Raw genomic sequence first — 25,587 nt, 5'->3', positions numbered from 1 at the left:
CATACCTATCATTTAGAAAATACGAAGATTAATGAAATCTTCAGGAGACTGTTTAAAAATTGTTTAATTTTTCAATTATTAAGTAAGATTCAAAAGTTAAAGTTCTTAGATAATGCAACGTTAAAATTTCCAAATTGTCAAATCTCCAAATCTTTGGAGAACATTTTGAGTAACAACATTTTAATATCCCATAAAGTAAAGTAGCGTCCATATGTACTTAAAATCGTTTAAGACCATTTTCATGTTCATTGGCATCTTCGAACATGTGCTAAGTGTATAATTTCACAAGATTTATTTGCTATTTCACCTAAAATAACCCATTGTGAAGGTGACAGTAATTAGTTCTTTCATCCTTGCCCCAGAAACTACAAAAAATGCATCCCTAAAGTCTCCAAAAACGCCAGACACCCCGAAACCCACGGACCGCTTCATTCTTCAGCCGAGGTTCCTATTTCCGTGTCTTTCCTCCGAGTCAAACAGCAAGCACGATCGAGTGCTTGGGCAAAGTCGGCGGAGCCTTAAACGTGGCACGCGGCGACTTATCTCCAGCTCGTACGTCGGAAATCCGTAGCCTCCGTACCTACGTCCGCTGATTCACTCCTCTATTGTCCAATCCGCGAGGGAAAAGAGACAACTCGAACGATAGGGTGGAAGGGGCAGAAGGGGCACAGAGGATGAGCGTGAGGGAGAGAGATGGAAAAAACCAGGGTAGGAAAGATAGGCAAGAACGCGTGCAGTCAGTCGTTCGTAGTTTAGCCGAGACTCGGCTACGTCGAAGATAAAGAAACACGGTTGCGAATCACGCCGCGGTGGCGCCTAATGGGCGGCAACAAAAAGGGACACGGTGTGGTCACCACACCGCGCTGGCATCACGGGATTCCCCTCCGGAGGGGATGAGCACCCCACCAATCCCTCGGCCAGACTCCCACTCGATTATCGTCGGCAGAGCTCGGACACGCTCGGTTATCTCCGCGTCATTGCTGGACCCGCCGCGGCGAAGATCGCGCAGTGCTGTATCAAGCCACGATTGTCCCTGCTCTTGTTTGAGGTAAATGTCCCAGTACCCGACCATGGCCCAGTATTTGGACACTAACGCTAGTTTTATTTTATTTCGAGCTTCAGTTCTTGTGCAGCTGATAGAAAAGAATATCTACAGAACATAAATGGTATCATAAAATAGAGTGTTCAGTTAATGCATTTTTAGGTTGTTTATATACTGAGATATGTATCTGAAGCGTCCAGGTATTGGGATATTTGTATTTATTTAAGGTTTATTAATTTAAGCTGAGACTTAAATGAAATTAAAGTTTGAATTCGGGTGTTGAGGGTAATTTTAAGAAGGAGGCTTTTACTGTTGCTTCTTCTTTGTTTTTAGACATGCCCCGATACTTGGGTTATGATGTCCCAGTGACTGAATATGTCTACTATTTTTTCTTTATTTTTAAGTCTATTAAAATTTATGCTGAAAATTAAATAAAATTAGAGTTTGTGTTCAGGTTTATTCTTTTTCCTAGACATGTCCTGACACTTGCACTAGTGGCTGAATACATCTACTATTTTTTTTGTTTCCAGGTGCATTAGAATTTAACCTGAGGATTAAATCAAATAAATTTTTCCGTAATAAACTCAGAGAAAATAATTTTTATAGAGTCATGTCATGTGTAGGAAAAGGTACTGTGCTCTGATGTAAGGGTAATTTGATTTGTTTTAGGTAGAGAGGTTTGAATGAGGGGGGGCCGGTTTAGTGAGTAGATAAAGTGGAGTATTTCTTTTAGTGAGTATATCCTGAGTAATTATAGAGGGATTAAAGAGATATTGTGGAAATTCTTGTGTTTAAGAGCGAGCAGGATCTTGGTGGAATTGGAGGTTTGAGTCCTGAGATACCAAGAAATTCAACACCTCGAGACGAGACCTTTGGGAGAGAGGGTCGGCAACTATTGGCTCTAATTGCCCAGTGCTCGTTGAATGGAGATGGTTCGGCTATGCTTTCGCTGGCATATAAGTCCGAGCTTAAACGATCGTAGCCCGACGCTTCTCGTTTAGCACTTGCTCCGAGGAAAATCGTGTGGAGATCTCACGCTTGTTCACACGCTATTCTCGCATGAAAGCTCCAACTCTAACAATCTTCACGATCACAATTTTTTCGTTTCAAACTTCGACTTCTATTGAAACGAAAATAATCAAAATTCGAGTCATAAAAAATCGAACATTATTTCTTATCAGCGCCTTTTTTTGCAAGGATCTTCTTGGTAATCATTGCATTAATCATAGTGCATGTGTAAACATATGGTGTTTATGCTACGTGCATCCTGGGAGAGAGGAAACATACGACTATCCCACAAATTAATTTTGCGGACAATTCTCTCCTCGTATGTGAATCAACGTTTAGACTCATCATTGAAGATTCAGTTAGGCCTTTTGCTCACATTCAAAGCGGATGGACTAAACTAAATACATAACTGTCGGGCTTCTGTAACCTGATACGTAAGTACGGATTCATGGTACACATTTTGGAGTACCTAGCATATCATACCTTGCAACACATTTCGTTACTCTTGACAATACTAGCACCTCTGGCGCGAATACGAGTCATATGCAATTAATTTCTAATTTTCAAAATTTCTACTGAAGAAAAATAAAGCGAAGAATACTTTCTTCACTTCTGAGAATAATAATTTCAAGCTAGAAAAAGTTTCCCCAGACAATAACTGTAATGGAAACTAACAAACGATCTCAGTGATTGTTGACAGCATGTTTATAAGGTTTCCTGGCTATAGACTCTTCGTGTCTCACAGCTGACTAGCTTACAGTGAGCTGCGCGTTTCTGAGATCACCATTATAATGAACTTGGCTACGATCTTATAATTAAAATGTACTTTACTTTCAAATTTCCTTCGAGATTAGCGTCTCCTTATTGCATTGCCTTGAGTTCTTCGACTATTTTTCATTTAACTGTGAAATTCACTGTATTCGTATTTTTCTTGACAATTTTGTTAGTTTCCAGAAAAGTTCGAGGGAACTACAATTAATATTTGCATTCTGTTTTCATAACTGATTTGAACCTGAAGCCACAGGAGCATGGACAAGTGTCCTATTAGAAAAAGAACGTAGATAGCATTCGATGAACGACAGCTGTCCACAGATGCGAGCAAAAACAAATTCGTAACAATGCACGAATCAACGCTCCTACCGATACCAGGTCGTATCACGTTTTCGCTCGACGCAAATACGTCTGCTCCCAAATAATCGTCCGATGCCTCTCGCTCACAATCAGAGATGCAGCTCGCTCCCGGCTCTTTCGGACATTGTTTCGAAGCGGTCCTTCCCTTTCATTCAGTAATTCGCAGGCAGCTGCACACTAATAATAGTATCGGACACTGCCGCCACTGTTTGCCGTCTCTGGTTTCGTCGCGACTGTACATACATTAGCCGTCAATATCGTCGTTTCCGACTATGAACTATACCTCGCCTCTGCTGTGCTAGGTGCATACACTTGCTCTCCTCTCCTCTGCTTGTCTCTTTCGCGGCTGTATCTAGCGTTCATTCCAGCTGCTTGGCGAAGACAGTGATCCAGAAACGAGGGCATGGCTGGTAGAAATTGAGTGGTTTGGTGGAAAAACACACGCCATGTCTGGAGTGGCGGACAAACGGAAGTTTGGAATTGGCATTTCTGTGTATGAGCATTAGTTAGGTCTAGACTGCGGATGTTTATGCAAATTCAGATTTTTCTACATAAAATTGGAGAAATGGAACCTACTTAAGGACTTGTTTCACTCTTTGAATATTGTAATATGTATTTGTCTTTCGATGGTTTCTATATTTTTCTGTATTAGGTATACGTACAGATTTTGTATTAATTTGAGTATTCATAGCGAATAGACGGAAGTATAATCGCGGGGAATAAATGTTAGAGAATAGAGGGCATAAGTCAGCAATATTGGAGCAAGATGCTATGAACGGCTCACCTATTTGATAAGAATGTACGTTAACATTTTCGCAATCTTAGGTTTATCGTTATTGCTGTTCCTACCAGGAAGAAGACGATCGAATGGAAAATTTTACTGATACCGATATGTAGAGACGACGTAGGTTGCATCGTGAATAAAAGCTTCTTGTCTACTCCAAACACATTACATACCTCACGGCGGTGAAAAGTCAAGGGAATCAATGATGATAACCGCTCGCGCTAAGGAACGTTATCTCGTTCCCCTCCGAGTTCGAGGTATTCGAATCGTGTTTTGTTATTGCAAAATACTGCAATGAATTCTTTTAGTTAAAAATATGACGACTTAGAGACGTTCCAGTTACGTCTATAAGACGTTCAGACAAAAATAGACGTCTCTGAGACGTCCAAAAGTGTAAATCTCTAAGACGTCCATGCAGTGTGTCTTTAAGACATCTTCTGAGAGTCCTTCAAATATACTCTATCAGATGTTTTTAAGACGTCAAAATTATCGTAGGACGTTCTGGCATAAAATGGACATAAAGTAGCCGCAAAATGATCTAAGTCACATGTTTTTGTTCTCGACATACTGGCATCTAAAGTTTTCAGCTTCAGTATTGTCTCACAGACTTGTGTCTTCTTAAACCCCTACTTTTAGGTGAAAAAATTCTCTCAATGCCCCTTTTTCTCACTGCAAATATAAATTCCATATTCTAAATGTCAATTAAGACCTTAACTCAAATTTTTTCAAAATGTGACACAGGTCATTTTGCCTTACTATAACCATAGAATTACATTCAAGACATCCTGTATTCCATACAATCTTTCTCCACGTAGTACATATCTACCATTTAAAAAAAATACTTAGGTATAAATCCATTCCCAACAAATTCTCCCCAAAACCATACCACCCCTCTGAACCTACCCCTCCCCCAACCGAAGACCGAAATTCTCTCATCCACGATTTCGGTCAAGTATGAAGAACCGTCGCCTAGGACCCGCGAGCAGAGGAAGCCCGCAGCAGTAAATACAATATCGGCGCAGCACGCATCCTTCCTTTCGCCAGATAAATAGCGGGGCAATCACGTCGGTGAACCAATGAGCCTAAAAGATACCGAGCTTCCGGTGAACGAATGCGTCACGATAAGGAGCTCCGCCGCGATCCATAAGCCTCCGCTACTGAAAACGACAACAACCACGCGGCCGACCGTGTCTCCCCTCGTCCACCCCCTCACCATCCCTCGCGCGCGATCAATAGCGGCGCGGGGCGCCCGCAGCGTCGGCTACGCTCCTGACCTTGATTGCGGCCGACGCACACGCCGAGACGCGACGCAGGTAGGGGATGTGGCGACGACACGGGCAGCAGACGAATATATAGTACGCACGAATCGCTCGAGGATAACATCTCGTAGTCCAGGGAAGGCCAGTCGACCTGTGGTAGGGGGGGAAAGGCGACGAGGTGGCGAAGTGGGGTGTACAAGGGGGTGAGTTTCGGGGAAGGGGGGTTCCAGCGTGTCCGTCATAACGCATAGAGGGGAGAATAGGAGAACGGTTGGAACGGTTACGGGGGGGAGGCAGAGAATAGAGGGGGGCGAGCGGAGGGCGCAGGTGGTGGGGGACGGTCGAAGAAGGTGAGGGCGACGAGGGGGGCAGAGGAGGCATGGGGGCGGTGGCTGCTCCGCTACGGCCGCCATCACCATCCGTCCCATCCTATAGTAAACTCCGAAGCAGCAGTCCCCAATTTGTCTCCATGTGTGTTAGTTAGGACCGTGTTTCACCGGTGCTTGCTGCTCCGAGCTGGTAGTAACACCGACATTTCTGCCTTGCCCGCTCTCTGCGATGCCCTAGCATCGGCTCTCCCGACACCGTCGCGCTTCCCTTCGTTCCTTTCTTCTCTCCGTCTGTCTCCCGCTATTCTTTCCCTCCGATCTCTGTGCGCTTCGCTTCTCTCTCCGCGGCGTGTGCGGGAACGTGTGCACCGCGAATGAAAAGAATCGGCAAAGAAGAAGGAGGAGGCGGAGGAGGCGGCAGAAGAGCGGCGTATCGCTTTCCACACCCGTCGTTTCCAAGGATATAACCGGTGCCGTCTGCCTTTCTTTTCTCGACGCTTCCCTCTCGATCGCGGTCCACGCGAGTGCAGTGTGATTCGGTGGGAAAATCGCCCAGTGCGCGCCTCGATCCTCGACCAGCGCTCCCTCGATCGAGCCTGGATCCTAGATCCAGGGAGGCACAGAAATCGACACGGAGAGATCGTCGGGGGACTCTTTCTGCAGACGGGGCGTAGCTAGGGGTAACAAAGAAGGATGATGAAGGTAGCCTGAAGATTAGAGAAGATTCGAGCCTCTTCGTCCCCGAATTTAATCTCGAAGCTTTTCAACGAACGTCCAGAATCCACTGAGACGCGTCCCACCCAATCGGCCCTCTCGAATCATCGTCGACAGTTGCCGGACGAGGGGAACGAAGGAACGGACGAACTGGCCGTGGACCTCAGCGCTGCCGCCCGCTGGAATTTCTATCGTCTGCACATAACCTCTCTCTGCTCTCTACCTCTCACCTCGCTACACCCGGTTATCATTCTCTCTCCCCTCCCCCGTTCTGTCTTCCCTCCCCCGCCTCCGTTCCTCCAAGACTCGGCTGGCTCTATTTCGCATCGAAGAAGAAACGTGATCAACATTCCCGTGTTTCGTTGAACTCGTGCACGCGAGTGACACGGCTGTTTTTAATGTTCGCCGCGGCCAGTGCTGGCGAGTGTTGCCGCGGGCTCTCGATCGCCCTGTGGATACCCAGAGTCGAGAGTCCATCGTTGCCGAACGAGAGGAGCGTCGGTATGGCCCGCTATTCGCTATAGGCTCGAACCCAGCGACGAGCTCGCGCGAAGCAACGACGCGTTTTGGGATCGAGGCGAAGGAAGGTGAGAGTCCCATCGAGAGATATGGTGGTGACTGCCGCGAGCTTATAGCGAGAGGACACGGAGCGCGATGAACAGACGCGCGCCCTGGACGTGAGGATCTCGAGCTGACGGTTCTAGACGCGTCGCTGGACATTTCTCTCCATCGCCCAATTCGACCGACGCCGCGATCGAACGCCGAGGGGCACATCGTATCTGCTCTCCCCGACGCGGAAACCGCCGGTTATCGTTACTCCGCACCGGCGGCGTAGTTATCGAACGATTCGGAAGAAACGGGGAGCAAGAGTGCAACCATGCGACGCTGTACCTTGAAACGTCACAGATCACGCTGGACGAACTCCTGAGCGGGATCACGAGGCGCGCTGCGGCTGTCGAAGCATTCAACCTGGCGGATTCGTCGAAAAGACGCAAGACGTACCGAGGGGAGCACTGGCTCGCGCTCACGCGAATATGAGCATGACTCTCGTCCGAAATACGTTCAAAGGTAAGCGTTCTGGCTCTATCTGCCACTTGCCTTCGTTTCTCGCGGTTTGCGCAGCTCGCGACTGCGCATATGCGCTTGTGAAATCGTTACGTTTGAAATTTGAATTTTTTGACACTGTTTCTTCCTTTCTTCTTTTTCCTTTTTTGAGCTAAGGCTGTGTCTGAATGCTGGGCTACTAATTGAGGGTACTATCTGTGGATGTAAGGCAAAAGTGATCTAAGTCACGTGTTCTTGTCAGAGAGTTGTGTCTTTTTGAGAAAAAGGTCTTTCAATATCATTTCTTCTTCTTAAAAATATTCACTCTATAGTCTAAATCTTAAGACTTTAATTAAGTCTTAACTCGAATTTTCTGAAAATGTAGCATAGGCCATTTTCTTCTGCAGCCGCAGATACACTTAACGTTAATTATTATGGTATAGAAGTGAGGTGTAACAGATAATACAAGTTTCCTCAGCTGAGTGAAGAGAACAGTTACTGGGTCTAGTACTCAGAAGACTAATTAAATTGCAAATTTTTATATAAATACATATTTTCGTAAACACACTCAAAGAAATGGAACCTTCGTAAAACTTTATTTCAACGTTTCAATATTAAGTAGAATTTTTCTCTACTTTTCTTTTTATATTTCGTGTATTTTTGCATATTAAGTGATGCAATCTGTAACATTTTAAAATTCCCATACATACTCGAAAATACACAGTCTATTCACAATATGGTGCAACCCCGTGCAGTATGGTGCAAACGTCCATAATTACAACATTGTGTTATTCAGGAACAATAGGTGAACGTTCTCCATAACCAAAGAATTATTCATTGACAAATTTTCAAAATCGAGAGCATTTACACGTGATTTCTGCGTGTGATTCCGTAAATACTACGCCTGTTGCGCGCGCGCGAGCGTATCCGAATGCGCATGTTGTGTATTTACACACGCGTGCGTTTCACGCATGCGTTCTCGATTCTACACAATAATACCCATTTTCCAGGTGTACGAACTTCACGTCTGTACCAAAACTCAACAATTATTTAAACTAAAAAAACTCCTACAATCCTTGCCAACTTGCTAAAAATCTCTCTTGTTCCCCAAACGATCACAACACCTAGGTACCTAATTTTCAATATCATTCGTCGCCCATGCACGAAAGTTGTCCATTTCTACATGGAGAACTCTACTTCCCCCGTTCTTGTAAATCGTCGTCTACTTATAACTTTCAGAGCCCAAGCGCATCACAGTAAACAATTAACGAAATGTATCGTCGAGCGGCGAATCTCGCGCACGTGCACTTTAAAACGCGGGAGCCGCGTTCTTCGCGGAGTATTTTTTACTTACCGAGATTTATAGGGTTTCGCAACTCCTCGTCGATTCGCGTACGTTTTTTTATCGCCGGAATGTACTGGCGTCGCGTCACCTAACGATCCCCGACGGTTTTTCGTGATTCATGGACATAGAGTCCGTTCGGGTGAACTTTAGACTCGACACGTACCACTTTCATGGCGCGGATGCGCGAAATGGATTTAGATGTGGCACTCGCGCCGCGACGGCTGCCTCGCTCGAGCACCGTTTCACGCGTTTCCACGCGGAAACTGTGGCCAGCGAGTGCTCTGAAACTTTTTCTAGGTGATCGTTAAGCGAAATAGCTTTGGGCAAATACTATTTGGTAAAGTGGCAGGGTGAAAGATTCGGTAGTCGATCATGTTTCAGTACCTGGACACTATCACTAATTTTATTTAATTCTAAGCTTCTTGAATTCTAATGTGTCTGATGAGGAGAGTAGAAAATAAACAATAGGAGCGTGAAATGGGAGATTCAGTTGCTGGGATGCAATTCGAGTGTCGGGATTTGCATGTTAGGTTGTCCACTTATTGGGTCATGTGATGTCTTAAGTGGCTGGGTATTGGGTCCTTTATTTTATTGGAAATTACTGAATATCTATGTCATCTTTGATTTGTTATTGAAAAAAGTGTGGAAATAATGATAATTAGATCATAATTTAGTTCTTAAAGTAAATTGCAAATGTTCCCTCTGTTTCTTTCTTTCATATGTGATTCTGTCTATTGTTGTTTTCTTAGTTTTCTTATTTTCTTTGAATTTTATTCTTGAGCTTGAAGATATCCTATTTTAAATTTGTGAGGTGTTTGATAGTACCTAAGAAATCGCAAGATTATAACGAGTAGGACGTAGGTGATCGTGAGACAGAAGAGTAGTCATAGTTTTAATTTCCTTCAGGTTCAAGCGATGGATTTTATTTTTAGTAGGAACATGAGTTAGAGTTCTTTCTTTTCAAAAGATGAAAGTAATATTGTATAAGTGTTGCATAAAATATAGAGTTGATGTTCTTTATATGTCGATAATTTTAAAATGAGAGCATGGTGACTCATGTTCCTTTGTCTCACCACAGGCATAATTATCTGAATGATAGTTGAAGTGGTTTACCTTATGAGTCTTTTGTATTGTTATATGACTAGGTGCATAATGCATTTCCTGCATTCCTATAAGGAACTTGGATACATTATTTTCTCGATATAGACTCGTCAGTATTCTCACTATATTTTGGAATTATTTTCTCTTTTTGAATTAGTGAATCTGTATTGCTGAAGTTTGAAGAGATTTCAAGAAGATGATCTGCTTCCTTCACCTTATAAACAGCAGCATATTTTACATTACATACAGCAGACACATTACAGCAGACATATTTTACCTGAATGTACTCGTACCACTGATATCTTAGACAAAACAAAGTGACGTATGAGCAGTGAAGCTGACATCAGAAATGTCTTCCTCGTTCTAAGCTTATCACCAGTGAGCTGTGATTTGATGACGAGGAAGTACTCTACTTGCCACGAAAGTATTTTTATTTTTATTACGAATGGTCGTATTGAAATCTTTATCACTTTATTTTATTAAAGATGTTCTGCAAGAAGTTTTAGGAATTTTTAATTTGTTCTGAATACCGACAGGTATTTTCAAAATCCTTGAGTATACATCATGAAAAAAATTTCAATTCAAAATTCAAAATTTCCAAGTATAAAATATAAGAATTCGAGTCTTTAATACTCTATAAGCTCACTATATTCACTTGAATCCAATTCTACTTAATTCAGAACAAATATCATTCGTTGTTAGCTTCTTCATCTGAATCTCCAACAACAAAAATACACATTTACCAGACAAATTGTCCATAAACATACACCTCTCCCTATAAGCTCATCATCAGAGCCTCGACTCAAAGCCAGGAAACGCTGCAGCGCAATTCACATTCAGCCTTCTTCGTAAGCTCGTTAATCACAAGGGACAACAATGTTTCTTCTCGTAGGGTCGATTTAATGTAATTTATAAACGATATCGGTAACTAGAGCAGCCTGTTTCGTTCGCCAAGGAACGTAACTCGACACTGGGCGAGCCAAGATCGAGGCGAAATGTTCCTTCGCGAATCGGTATACCCGATACAGTGTATAAGCGATGGCGATTATTGAACAAGCTCGCGACGGAATCGTGCCCCGTGTGCAAATATTTACCGATCCGACGTATGGAGAGACGGAAACCGCGGCTATTTTTGAGACCAGGTAGAAGAGCGTAGACACGCTTGCTCTCGAAAATCGTGTCACCGAGTCGATGGAAAGCTCGTCCTTTCGCCAATAGGCATTCCATCGATTCGATAAGTTTGGTATGTTCGGCCTTTTATTCCATTGTTTGCGCAACTTGTCTATAATCGGCGGTTCTGGCAAGTAAGGTAAATGTCCCAGTAGGTGATCGTGTCCCGATAGGTGGACATTAACGCTAATTTTATTTCATTTTAAGCTTAAATTTTAATATAAAATTAGTAGTAGTAATAAAAAGCAAAGAATATTATCGTGAAATAGTTCAGTTACTTAGTGTTGAGATATATGCATTTTTCGGTTGTCCATTTACTGGGATATTTAACATCTTCAGCGTCCAGGTATTGGGACGTTTACCTTAATTTTAGACATTTAGAGAGAAAATTATGTTTGTTGGATTATTAATTCGTTTAAGAGAAAATTATGTTCGTTGGATTATAACTACATCTATTAGGATAGATGATTTCGAAGTTAGTGAAGATGGAGAAATTGGAGGATTTTTGAGTAGCTAATGATGACTAATTTAATGTTAGAGATCATTTTCATTGAGACATGACTTTTCTTAATTTATGTTAATTTGAAAGTGTGGAAGCTAATTGTAAAGCTAGGAATTAATCTTGAGTAGTATATTTACTGTTATTCTCAGGTTTGATTATTTTCTGTATTCTTTAGTCTAAATACTTTAAAGACTGTTCAAACAATACCTATTTCAAACTTAATAATTAATAACAAATATTTTAATAATGTGGAAATCTAATTTTAAGAGTCTATTGAAATATTAGATAATGTTTTGAATGAATAATTTGTTATAATTACAGTGTTACATATTTAATTACAGTATTAAGAGTTTGTAAACGCGATATGATCTATGTACATATAAATGTCCGTTTCTGGAGCACGAACTTCTAGTAATTACTATTAGAAGAGGCGTTTCTTCTACAGAGAGCGCAAATGTTATCTGGACGTTTTACATTTTTCCGTCTAGCGTTATTTGAAGATCAGCTCATATATTATTATTAAATACAAGGATCTGCTTAATACTTAGCAAATAGAATTCAGTAGATAATAGTGACAATGATTTCAATGATATTTTAGCGCAGCCTATGTGCAGTTGCCTTGATGATTGAAAAAATTCAGACGAAACTTTTTATCCACCAATTATTGCAAGATTATAACCAGTAAAGATTATACGAATCAATCAGCTTGCGTGAGTCGCAAACTTTGATATAAATTTTATTATTTGTCGAACGATTTAGCGATAGGTATTCTTTTATTTTTTGAACGCTACGAAATTACAGTAACTGAAAATTTCACATATCAATTACTCCAAAATTTCCAAACCTCAAAATAAATTCTACTGTCTGTGTAGAACATTTTCCTCGGCCATTTTGAATTTCTCTAACTTTACGATATTCTTTTATTCTCTCGTAAGCTATGAGACTATAGGAAATAATGACACCACACATCAATTACTCCAAAATTTCCAACCCCAAAATAAATTGATAAGCAGAGAATCGAGTAAGGAACTTGTAACTTGACTAATCTAAACAAGGCTTAACATGTCGAACGCTTCCCTAGCCGAATTTCTGAAATCGTTCCTCGATACTCTTTTGTTCCTCCACGAGCGCCAAGTACATTGTTCTTGTTGGCAGATAAGATTCCCTATATTTCGCGAGAGAGATGAATGACGCCGCAGTATCAACGTAACGCGTCGTATACGCTTTACTGTCATCCGCTCGCGTTCCTCCTCGCTCCCCTTATCAACCACTGCGGCGCGTTATCGTCGTGTCGGCTGTTTCTGTTTTCCTGCGAAACCGCGGTCGAACGAACGAATTGCACACGGCGAATCGCCGCGCAGACGAGATTGAGGAAAATGCTCGCTTTCCGCCAAGCGTGATGGGGAAAACTCGGGAGAGCGCTATATTTTCCTGTCGTTTCCTCCTGGGGCTGGGTCCCGATAAGGTGGACTTGGCGTGGTCATCTTGTGGAAGTTTTACACAGTAGTCAATCTGCGAGATTCGATGCGTGACGTCTTGAAGACGCCTATTTTATGTCCATTTTATGCTTGAACGTCTTACGACATAATCTGGACGCCTTAAAAACATCCAACGTCTTGCGAAATTTACGTACATGAGGCGTCTTAAAGACTTATGCTTTTGGACTTCTTAATAACGTGTATTTTTTGTCTGAATTTCTTATAGATGTCTTATGAATGACTCTTAAGACGTCCTAAAGACATACTGATTTTTAACATTGGATGTCTCAGGGACGTCTTTCGAACATTTTTAGGATTTTATTGGACGCTCATATAACATACAATCAACGCTTAATATAACTTAAAATCTTGATAATTTAAATCGAAAATCTGAATAAATTTGATTTATTGCTCAGTCTGCATTACATTGAAAAATTAGTGATCAAGATAGTCATTTTAGGTTTTTTATTTCTACCAGTTTCATAATTAACAGAATTACCTAGATACATACACCTTATTGTAACATTCATATTTCGAAATTCTAGAGTAATATTCCTGAGAATATTCTTTATTCTTCGAGACATATGCGTACTTGAAATTGAGGCCCAAAAAAGCAGGAGTTCTGGCCTGAGAGAAATCCTCTGTTACTATGGCCACAGCATGGCCGAGCGTTCGTCAGAAGTGATGTTTGTTTAACCCTTTGCACTCGGAAGTTGTGCTATACTCGACGTCACGTTTCGTTCCAAGCTGTTATCGACGTGAATAGTTTTGATACTTTGGTATTTGAATATTTCTAATTCTTTATTGTAGCATCAACATTTATAATTATTTCGAATGAACTTTTCGCAATTTAAAGTGCACAGAGAGTTCTCTGTAATGTAACATCTCTATAGGTAATTATCGATGATCACTTTTTCCTTGTAAATGTTTTCGTAGTTTTTTACACAAAAAGCAGTTTCGAACTAATTGGAAGGAAGGCAGGAGAAATAAATGGAAGTTAATTTAAAGTGCATGAGAGTTGGAAATGCATCGAGGTACTAACTACAATGAAACAACCGAGTAAATACAACCAGGCTCCGACCTCGTGTTACCGAATAGAGTTAATTACTCTTTTGTCGTGTGTTGCGTTTGAGAACCCTGCAAATAAAGGATAGCCGTGTAGTATATGTCCATGTACATAACACTGAGACAATGCATTACAAAATACTTCGCGATTTTGACAAAATGATACGGCTATATCGTAAAATAAACATTGTAGGAATAATATCTTAAAAAGTATTTTTCGTCAAATTTTCGCGAGAGAAAATGATTCATATTTAATCACTCTTTCAGTGTTTCATGTTAAAATTAAAATAGTTTATCTAATAACGTATGTGTCTAATAAATATCGAGGATCCTATAAAACATATAAATTTAACCCATAATTAAAAAGATAGCATATATTTTTATTGAATACTTACCTAATTAAGAAATTAGAGTTTGCAATAAAATTGTTAAACTTTGTTTAAGAGAAATTCCTGTTGCTTATGTTGGTACCACGATAAAACGATTAGGTCTTCATATCTTTTTAGCATTTCTTATAATTTTTGATTTTAAATAATTTTCATGTTTCTTCTCTACAAATTTCATTTTATCTCAAATTGAGCTAAAAATTTGTAGACCACAAATAAGTAATTCGTATCATATTCATTCATGTATTACAATGTGCGATAACAATACAACGTGACGTAATTATTGTTGTCTTTTTTCGATAACGGAGTAACAGTATCGTTCCACTCATATTTGGATCGTATATCTTTGTATCTTATTCGTGGTGCCCACTCACGAATATATTTCTACGGTGTCAAAGGTTTAGCTGATATGAACTTCATTATAAACAGGTTTCAGTATCTTTCTGTCGAATTTACGTAGGTGAAACATGGAATAAGAAATCTGTTAATTTGAAAATACTTCCTAAACAATTTAACAGTATGGTTTTTGGAACTAAAAAGGCATAAAAATTCATATTCACATTAACATTAAAGATTTACTAAAATGCAACAAATATTATTTGATAATACTGGTTTTGTACAGTGTGTTTTTGAAAAAAAAAAATATTTCAAATATTAATCTGGATATGATAATATTTTTACTACTCTACATATCATCATTCCTCTTCTATTTTATTATGACTATACTATTGATACTTAAACTGCGGATTTCAACATTAAAAAATATACAAAATATAAAATGTAGAATGCAAAATATAATATTCCAAAGACGAAGCAAATTATCATTTTCATTTCAATTCTTTAACTGTGGTTACGAAAATACGAAATTGCATAAAAATCCGCAGTCTACTGATACATTATCTATTAACCCTGACAAAATAAAGAGAAAGCAGTAACACGTATAAAACTGAATTTCGAAAGAAATGGACTCGAGTTACTCTGACACCGAGGCACAGAATTGATATGTAGCCATAAGACTACGAAAGAAGAAGTTAGGAGCGTGTTTTACATCGGAGCAACCGAGTCTAATTAAAGTTTGGACCATTCCACATGGCAGAGGGATCAAATCCTCTCACGGAGAAGCCATGAAGGCGCGTTCGCACGGCATCGAAGACGCACCGCGGTGATCTCGCTGACGCCACTACCTCGCGCAAAGTAAACCGATTTGTCGGAGAGGTCATTGAGCCTGATAGGGTGCGGTCGCCATCTTTCAGAACGTTGAAACCACTTCGACGCGCTGCCACGAAGACAACTTTTATGGGCTGCTCTGCTTCATACAGTGTTTATTAAGCCTTTGCCAATAGGCTTCTTCAGTTAGCTGTACAGCGCGATTACACTTGTTTCATTCAATTATTTTGCAATGGTAAACTTCGTTCTGGCAGTGGCTTTATTTCAGTGTTATTTGAGATAATATAACACAGTCGAAGCCTTAGGTAATATTTTAAAGGGTGATAGGGTAGCTTAAATGGAACACAAAATGTCTTGTGACACAATGTTCGATCTGCCTTCATTTTGCAGTAGTGTCTTAACGTTAATATGTCTATATGCTAAACTAGGAATCAGAGGATTTCCCAGTTTTACAGGTACATTAAAGAGTGAAAATAGAGGAAAAAATTCTTGAGACAGTTTGTTGTATCTCTTACAGTTTAACTTTTATAAATCTTTAAAAACTCTGGGATCCATTTTCTACGAGCATCTCAAAATTAGACTCTATGAAGCCTCTATCTGATAAAAGTTTGAGTTTCTTCGACTGTTCTTTAAATCAATGACAGTAGACATTCTTTATTCATTAATTAGTAGACTGCAGAAATTTATGCAAAATATCTTCGTAGCAATTCATTACAGAAACAGGTTCAAATTCAAGATAGGTACATATTATTATTGCCATTGTATTGAACCTTACATAGTTAAAAAAATTGATTTCATATTTCTGTTATATTTGCATAAAAATCAGCAGTCTATTAATTAGTTCCCTCAGAATTCATCTCTTTGGCAAAACCTCGACAGAAATGGTCCAGGTTTAGGGAGCTTGCATTAAAACGCTGTGCACCAAAAATCCAAGTGGATGCATGGCGGTAAATCTTCGATAACGTTCGTGATTGAACACAACTGGCACCGTTATTCTGCAGCATTATGCGTGTGCGCACCAACCAATCAATGGAACGCGCTCAGCAATTGGTCGCAGGCTAAATGTCGTCCAATCGGTCGTATCAACTTCGTCGATTAATTCGAAAGAAATGCTCGAAAACCGCCTCGCCATTCCGCGCCGAGAGAAGTACGCGTCGAAGCTGGTAATCGTACGATTCGTTTTGTTTATTAGATTCGTCGCGTTTCTCGAGCAATGCTTAACAATGATCAATTGGCTGATAGAACGTTGGAGGAGAAACAGCCTGATTCGATCATCGATTGTTTCTTGGAGCATGAACCATTTCTGTGAAGAATGTTTCCAGGTAGAGGTTCATACAAATTTAGTGGATCTCAGATTTGGTCGATTGGACATTTATCCTGGGTCCAGAGTTTCCTCGATATAGGTTCACTACACCTAGTGAATACACCTCGATATAGGTGAATTTATAGCATGGAACTTATAGTGATCGACTTATGTTCATAGAATCCTACTTTGGTCTTCCTAAAAATAGCGAATTACAGTGATAGTAAATTAAATTCTTCTACTGTAAGTACCTAATTACAGACTGCAGTAAATGCATCCAAGAGACTATGTATAGTGAGGAAATACTGAATTTGAATGATACTAGGCAGAAGGGTAGTTAAAATACTTTTTAAGTCGTCACAATTAGAGGAAGAGATATTTAGGTGGCCTCACTTAAGTGGACCACCCTGTAGTCACAGAAATAGAGTGCACATCGCCAATCATTGTTGATTACATTTCTCCGCGACTACTATACGATTTCCCTAAATTCCCAAGCAAAGAGGATTACATTGGCGTACATTCAACCAAGGCGTTCGAAAATTTCAAGGGAAACGAGTTTCAGCGAAGCTGGTACGCGATAAACCTTGCTTAGAAGTCGACCGAGATTTCTTGGATTTCCTAGAAGCTCTCGTGACAATTGACCACATCTCGTGGACAGGACCTGCCCACTTTCCGGAGGCAATCGACACGCTACTATTTCATATGATAATCTCCGGAAGCGTCTCTTGCTGGAGACGCTCTGTCAGACCTCAGCGTCTTCAAATTAAATTCGACAGCTCGCGTGTAAAAAGAAGTTGCATTCTTTATCTTGCAAGAGTCGGTCGATGCACTCATCGAATTTATTAAACTGCTGTTAGATGTACAGGGCGTTCCGTGGTGTGTGGGATCCACTTTAACAATGAACGGAGAACACAAAACAATTAAAAGGGTTTATATAAACGTGTGCCCCACTTGATCTGCTTGAGTTATAGCCATTTTTCTACTCCCATAATTCTTAATGACAAACTGACGTCGCTTTTAATCTGATCAGTTGGATCGGTAGGGCGAAATATTATACCATTGGTCCACCACGCTTCTGAATAAGTGTTGTACAAATTATAGCGTGGGATAACTTTTAATTGGTTATGTGACCCATTTTCGTGTAAAGTTTCAGAATTTTTGTCGTTTTTAACCCTCGGTTGTCGCACTGGGTCATCCAGATTTGGTTCAATTTTCAAACAGCTGCTGTAAAAAAATAAGTGATATAATTTGAATATTGTGGAACATGTTCTGATGATAAAGAATTAATAAATGAAATGACATGTTCGAAAAAAATTCTTAGGACTTTAAATTCAGTCAAAAATTAATTTTGTAGAAAAGATTGTAACTTTTCCATGTTTTAATCAGTGTAATTAACAATTATGATACTATTCAAATGTGGAGTAGTTTAAGGAAAAAAATGGTCTTTGGTGCTCGTTTCGAAGAAAATATTTATTTGATACATAGAAAAAAGGGAAGTTTTTGAATATGAAAAGTGGTGTAATTATATTCACAAGAAAAATTACTGGCAGAAACAGTACCACACTTTTCTCATTTTAAAGTTTAGTATGAGTAATTTTGGCTCAGAGTGACAACCGAGGATTATTATATCCATTTACATTTAGGTCCTTTACGTCAAAGGACCTACTTTAATACTAGAACCAGCAAAACAGTCAAAATGACTGCTATGATTATTCCTAACGCACGCTTTATTTTTAAACTTACTTCTGTGAATTATGTGGGCGTAGAATCTTGATTCACTGGGTCTCAATTATTCACTGTCGCTTTTATTCAGAGTTACTGTTATTCGGTGTAATGGCAATATGAGTACAGTAGAGTATATCAATTAAAATTTGGAGTACGATTTGACAGCAGATTCTCTTACATAAATTTTATCTTGAAAAAGGTGCTTTAAATACGAGCCTTGCAATTTGCTGTTCGAGGTCCTGCTGGTCCTCCTGGTTAATTTAATAAAAAAGGAAAACACTCGTAATAGAAGCTCCATAAATGTATGGAATCGAATGAATCGACCATGTAGGAATTTTTATTTGATTAACTCGACGTAATTCGTTATTGCGTTCCTTGGAACGATAGATCGATAGCGAAAATAAAACTCGAGACGCATAAAACGCAAGGAACACGTTGCAAACAAGAAAAATAAGCCATCGATTCTCTCTTTCGTCGATGTTTCTGCTTTTCACCAGCAAATTTTTCCACCTTTCATCGATGCATTCCGCTTTTCAAGCTGGCCGAGCCGCTCGAACGCGAATAAAAATAAAATGCTCCGCGGGTTGCCACGGTGGAAACGCAGATTCGCGCGAGCGTTGCGCCTCGATAAAAGCCACATCAAAGAGCAGCCTTCGCTTTCGTTGTTTCCCACAATTTTGTGGTTAATCGGGCGTTGTTGAGGTAGACTTTTGCCCTGTCGGTTCAGAGGCGAAATAACGAGTCTTATTGTTAATCCAGAAAAGTAATTAAAATTCGTAATCCATATTTGAAAATTCTAAAAAATTGATTAACAAGGGATGCAGTAAAAACACAATTGCATATACGACAACGTGCATTTCACAGTGATTTGAAAGACAGAATCATACTGATCGCAAAAACCTTTATGAGCCACGAGATGAACGATCAAGTTGATCGATGGAGCCGCGAACGGATCTGAGATTGCGAGATATTACTCACAATTTGCTATGCTCGTTTCTGCATTCCACTGACGTCATTGGTGGCGCATCCCCTTCTCTCTAGGACAGCCGCTGAAAGATACGCATCTGCACGCAGTCTCGATTACCTCATCGTTAACACTTGCTCGAGATAACGTCCATACCAGTAAATGGACCAGCTCACCCTGTCTTTTCGATTCTATGCACCATGTTCTGGCTTTGAGGAATCTCTGTTTCCCTGTTTTTCCTCCTCATGTTTTCGTGGAAGAGAGAACTGGCTACGTGGAACGTGTTACAGTGAAGCTAGATATAAGGAAAGTTTCCGGGTGGAGAACCTTTCTTTGTCTCTTAACTTTTGCACTTTTGCACGATTGGGGAATCTAAAGTGAGATAGTTTCCCTTATTGTATTCCGAGAATGTGTTTATTAATAATATGTGCAGGAATGCTTGTACTCTGAGTGAAGACTTGGTACCACGTACAGTCGTCTATTGTGGAACGTTTTGAGCAAAATAGATTTCTTCTTTGAAACATTCTAACACAATTTACTTGAAGTAGGAAATAATGGATTATTTTAATTGTTTAGTCTCTCTTTTAAGGTGGTTTGGAAAAAGGAATTTTCTTGTGTGGCAATAGTGACTCATTTGAAAATAATGTTGTATGGTAATTAGCTGTTTCAGATCAAATAATTTTTTTATTTTATTTATTCGATTATTTTTTACCTAACCCAGACCTGGGAAAGGTCACGAATAAAAAAAGAATAATTTCCTTGCAGCTTTTAGCTGACTTAAAGCTATGTAAATTTCTCTGATTGAACTTCTTTGTCATTTCAATAATTTACAAGATATTTGCTTGGATATTTATGTACAGACCTACTGTTTAATGATTAAAATAAATATTCTTCAAAAAATCCTTCGATTAACAATACCTCGATCAAGGTGTATCTACCTGTGAAAGAAATTGTTTTAGTTGCAAGTCTGTATTTCTGTGTTAGTGTGCTTTCGCTGTCTTTTATGCACCTCGATGCTTAGTTGCCTCCATTTCGTACAACTGGGTTAAAAGCTAAAAGTAACTATCGAGGATAGTTCTCAATTAATAGTACCTTCTCCTGATGGAGATGCGCAGTCTAGACTTCCAGGAAACGACGTGGAACGAAGAAGGCATTAATTAGGAGCCCGAAAGAGAGAATTCTTCCAGTTAGGAGAGAATGAGGGGAAGAAGAACGCTGATGGCATTTAAAGCCTTCGCGTTCTTACAAAGTACATAGGCATCGTCGGCCATGAAAATACTTGACGTCTTCATTTTTCTCCTTATATTCGTTCGAGGGGAACTCTCAGAGCGTAGCGCTTAGTTTTTAATGGGTCTTTGCCAGCTTGTAGCTAAATTTTACGAAAAATTAATAATTAAGAAATATTTGCATCAGTTAATTGTATCAATCAACAATTATTCATATTATTCAAATTATTAAATTATCAAATATTCAAATTTTTAAGTTCTGAGAATTTTAAATGTTCAACCCCTGAATTTTCAAATATTAAAATACTTAAATATTCAAATTCCTAAAAGCCAATGAAATCACTTCGTGTTATTTACAATATAAAATATCTATTTATTTGATTGAGATAAAATAGCAAAATTCTATTTGAAAAATGAAATGCACCCTGTTCCCCATTGGTGTGTTGTAATAATATAAAAATAATCATGTTCAAAAATTTCAAAAATTTTATTCAAGTATTTATTATAGTATGTACATATTATGTAAGATACATTCATAACTCGAAATTCGATTTTTGTGGATTAACACACCAATGCAGACAGGGTCCAAATAAGTCTAAAACAACATAAATAAAATAATGCATTATTTTAATTTCACGTCTGATTCACGACAAGCCAACACAGAATCCTCCTCAGATTTCAACCAAATACTCCTTATTGTTACAATAATCATCCTCAAACAATTTCAGCCGACTAATGGCCAGGTCTGGTATTCTGTTCAGATATCCACGCAGAGGCAGAGCAACCGATAGCCAGAGGCGGTTGATTAAAAGTCTGTTCACCCTAGGGATAAACGTATTTTCTGTTCGTCGAACGAGCCACCGATGATAATCGATCGTTCGTTTCGTAACAATTAGCGCAACGAAACCGAGCGTTGTTACTGTGTCGTCAGTCACGAGATTCGTCAGCCGCTGTTTAAAGCGTCGCCGAATCGCGAGAGCAGCGTGACTCCGTTTAGCTGTCGCATCCTCGAACGGTACGTAGGAAGGCAAAAAAGGTCACGGCTCTGACCCATTTCGATCTTTTATCGGCCTACCACGCGAGCAAAGTTCGCCTCGTCGTGCGCGAGCTGCTCGAGCTCCTCTCGAACGTGACTTCCGTTTTCTTCAGCTGTCTTTCCCATCGATCCTGAGATCTCTGTCTCTGAGTCTCTACTGTGCTCGTTTTCTGTGTCCTGCAATCGTGGTTCGAAGGATCAGACGATAGATCCTGAGAAATGTTTTATGGGATTGTACATGTAGAAATTCTTATTTTTGTTGGTGATGATTGTTCTTGAATTTTTTAGAGAAGATGGTAAAGTGGACTGCTAGGTTATTGTTCGAGTTTTCGGGAACTGGGAAATTAATTAATTTAGATATCTGCTGTATCGGATATTAATTTTTAACAGAAAAGACCTGATGTATTTTGAGATCAATTCTGTGCATCGTTTGATGACTTCCGTGCTGAGGAATGCACGAGCGCGATCAAACGATCCCCGTGACAAAAATCTTCGAAATGACTCACGAGGAAATTTTATCTTGTTCGGCGATTTGCCAAATGTCGAATCACTGCATTTTTAGCTACTTTCTTCCGAGCTGAATACCATTCTCGTTATTGGATTCAAACAATCGAATAAACTATTTAAACAATTTTTATATTTGAAGCCTCAATCTCTTGCATACTGTTGTAGAATTATCTATAATCCAAAAACGAAGCTGATTTTACTTTAAAAAATATATAGGTAAAATTTATTTTAGAGTAAAATTTCGTCTGTTTATTGAATTAATTTTTATTGAAATAATTTTGCTGCCTAGACAAATAGCCTGTTCTATCTGTCTTAAATGCCTTTCAATATTGTTTTATGCACCATCGACTTCTTTTCCTCCATTTATTTCTTCAAGGAAAGCTCGTACACTTTGCAATTGTGTATTTATGAACGTCGACCGAACGATACAAGCTGTATAGCGATTTTATCTTCAATTGAGCTCAATCGCGAGCATATTCGTGTTTCACGTTTTACGTTGATCTTATCTTAAAGCATGCTGTATGTAACAATCGATATCTCGTGAATTTAGTTGTGCAGTCAAGCTCGATTTATTCTTCTCAGTGTTCGCGGAGAGGCCACTTTTTCTTTATTATTTCAAAATTCAATACGTCTATTCGATAATTTCAGATAATGTCTGTTTCATTTTCTACCTCTACTTTCCACAACAAAAAATTGAAAAAATCTAAAATGTTCAGCTATCTTTTTTCTCGACTCTAAAAACATGTGATCTCTTGGACTCAATTTAGATTGAATCAATTTTTGCAAAATGTTTCCTACACATAGGTTTCCTTTGGGTACTAATATTTAGTGGATGCTTAGACTTCGTTCTTCTTGGTCAGGATGAGTGATGAGGTAGTAAAGTAAAAGTGAAATTTCGCAGTCATATGTTGACCTGCGGGAGGGTCAAGCGAGAGATGATTTTACGGTGGGTAAGCCCCAAGGCTTCCTCGCTGAACCTCTCTTCCTTCTGGTAAACACATGCTCGGCAATACGGTCTCTCTTTTCAAAATAAATTCCGAAAATTTCCTGTAAACGTCCCCGAAGGTGGTCCTTGTTCAGAGGATTCTTTTGTCCGTGTTTAAAAAAAGAATCGTAGGTTCTAGGGAAGAGGAAACGAATTGACTCAAATTTCTTTACAGTGTCTACCTACCATAAAATATAATCATGTTTAGTGCATGACTTGTGACACTTTTTTCATTCTACTTCGAATTTTCTAATTATTAATTATTATTGTATTTATTGCAAGTTAAACAAGCATGGCTATTTAATGTTCATGCTGTTATTTATTATCTACAGTTTGTATTATTTGTGTATTACTATGTTATTGCTGTTAAATAAATTATTCGAAATTATGTTTGTAATATAATTTAAATGTAAAAATGTATTTATAATGTCCAGGCATCTTACACCTACAACTCCATAAAAATTACAATGGAATATCTACTCTAAAAGTATATTAATTAATTAATTATTACCATAGCGAATTAGAACTGCAATCGTTTATTTCTTTATATACAGAGTGTCCAAAATTAAGCAGGTCATTTAAATATCTCCTCTGTTTTTAATGACACGAAAATCGCCCACGATGTAAGTTGAATGGTTTAGGATCATTTTTTTAGTTCTTTAGATCTTCGTGCCATTAAAAACACAGGGAATATTTATGTAGCCTGCTACGTAATTTTTCATCGAAACAGTTGACTTTAGGACCCATATACGTTAATTAAACATTTGTTACTCCCCTGGGTGTGTATCATAATCCCTCAAAATCTCGAACCCTTTTTCAACACCCTGCATACCCATGGTATCATCCCCTCGCGCTGTGTACCTCGAACGAAAAATAAAAATTCCAATTCCACACAAAATCCCCCATCCCCCCAATTTCCAGCCGAGTTCCCTCCACAATTCCTCCTGGTCCCCGAGCGCCCGCTGTGCAGGAACCACCCCCTGTCTCCCCGAAACGCCACGCTGCCCGCGACAATACATCCGCGCGGACATGGGCCATAGGCTGTTATCGCTCGGCGGACAAGTGATAGCAGAGTGGAGCGAAAAAAAAAAGGGCTTGGACAGAGGGAGAGAGGGTGAGAGAGAGAAGGTTGAAATAACTGCAGCGCACGTGTGGCTGGTTGTGTTTCAGGTTGCAGCGAGGACGAGGCAGCAGGTGTCGTGAACGCGGAGGTGGGCGGAGGTTGCGCGGCTGGGGCGCCAACCACAGGAAGTCCTGCTGGAGGTGGTAGCGGGCCAGGTAGCGAAATTGACAGTGGTGGTGGCGGCGGTGGTGGTGGTGGAGCAGGGACAGAGACGGGCGGTGGTGGGCATGGCGGCGAGGGCGGATCGACGAAGCAGGGTGAGAGGTGTCCCCAGTGTGGCATCCTCTGTCGGGACGTCCACGTCCTTCAGCTCCATCTCGAGGACACGCACAAGACCACCTACGCCATCGACAAGAACGATCTCAACGCTCAATTCCCACAAGTGGTGAGTGAAACTAACGTCAAGGACGAGAGGACTCCATTGTCCCCTTGTATTATCGATCATGCGCGACCCGACCGACGAATCCCCCTCTACGTACCTGTTTGCTTGTCCTTGCTCTTTGCCCTTCTTGGCTTTCAGCGGCTTCGAGACCGCGCTTAGATACGCGTCGATCGAGGTCCCCTGCGTGATCGAATTGAACTTGAACCCTTGCGGATTTTTGGGAGAGGTTGAGGGTGAGAAGATAGTGGAACGTTGATTTGGCTTAATTATTGCTGTAGTTTCTTGTTTCTTTATTAACATTATATCTTAGTACAAATTTTGTGCTTTGCAGAGAACAGCACAATAACATACATTATTCTTGTAATATAATTGTGTGACAGAAAATTTCAATATCCCAACTGATGGATTATATGAAATAGTAAGAGTGGTGGTTTTTGTAGTAATGAATGAAAGTCACAAATTGTGCTGTTATGTTTGAGTCTAATACTTAGGTGGTTCGCCTAGTATTTATTGGTATTGCTGTAGTTAGATAGCAAAACCTAATATATCAGGATTTTTTAATTTCTAGAAAAACATTTTATTGTCATGAATTATCATCTTTTTTTTAAAACTGCTTAATATAAAAGTAAATAGAACTTAATAGTATGCATATGATAACTCATAAATTGTCCTCGCTAAAGATTATTAAATTCACGTGATTAAAATCCAAAGGTGTTTTAGTTTTTACAAACAGCCACATTTTATGTAGATATATATGAAAATTGTTAATAGTGCTACATGTATTATTAATAATCGTGAATTATTATTAACT

General features: G+C 39.7%; 1 protein-coding gene across 1 annotated transcript in view; it reads left to right on the top strand.

Moving 5' to 3' along the window:
* Positions 1 to 6,781: 6,781 nt before the first annotated feature.
* Zfh1 (Zn finger homeodomain 1) overlaps positions 6,782 to 25,587 on the top strand; it is a 32,448-nt gene continuing 13,642 nt past the window's right edge. The window contains exons 1-2 of the mRNA XM_076383901.1: positions 6,782 to 7,335; positions 24,442 to 24,779. Of these exons, the coding sequence (XP_076240016.1) occupies positions 7,302 to 7,335; positions 24,442 to 24,779 (372 nt within the window). The 5' untranslated portion in view covers positions 6,782 to 7,301. The remainder of the gene's footprint in view (positions 7,336 to 24,441; positions 24,780 to 25,587) is intronic.

The sequence above is a fragment of the Calliopsis andreniformis genome, chromosome 8 (genome assembly GCF_051401765.1).
Source record: "Calliopsis andreniformis isolate RMS-2024a chromosome 8, iyCalAndr_principal, whole genome shotgun sequence".
NCBI classification, from domain to species: Eukaryota; Metazoa; Arthropoda; class Insecta; order Hymenoptera; family Andrenidae; genus Calliopsis; species Calliopsis andreniformis.
Note: the sequence above shows the minus strand (reverse complement) of the source record. Positions and strands in the feature narration are given on the sequence as shown.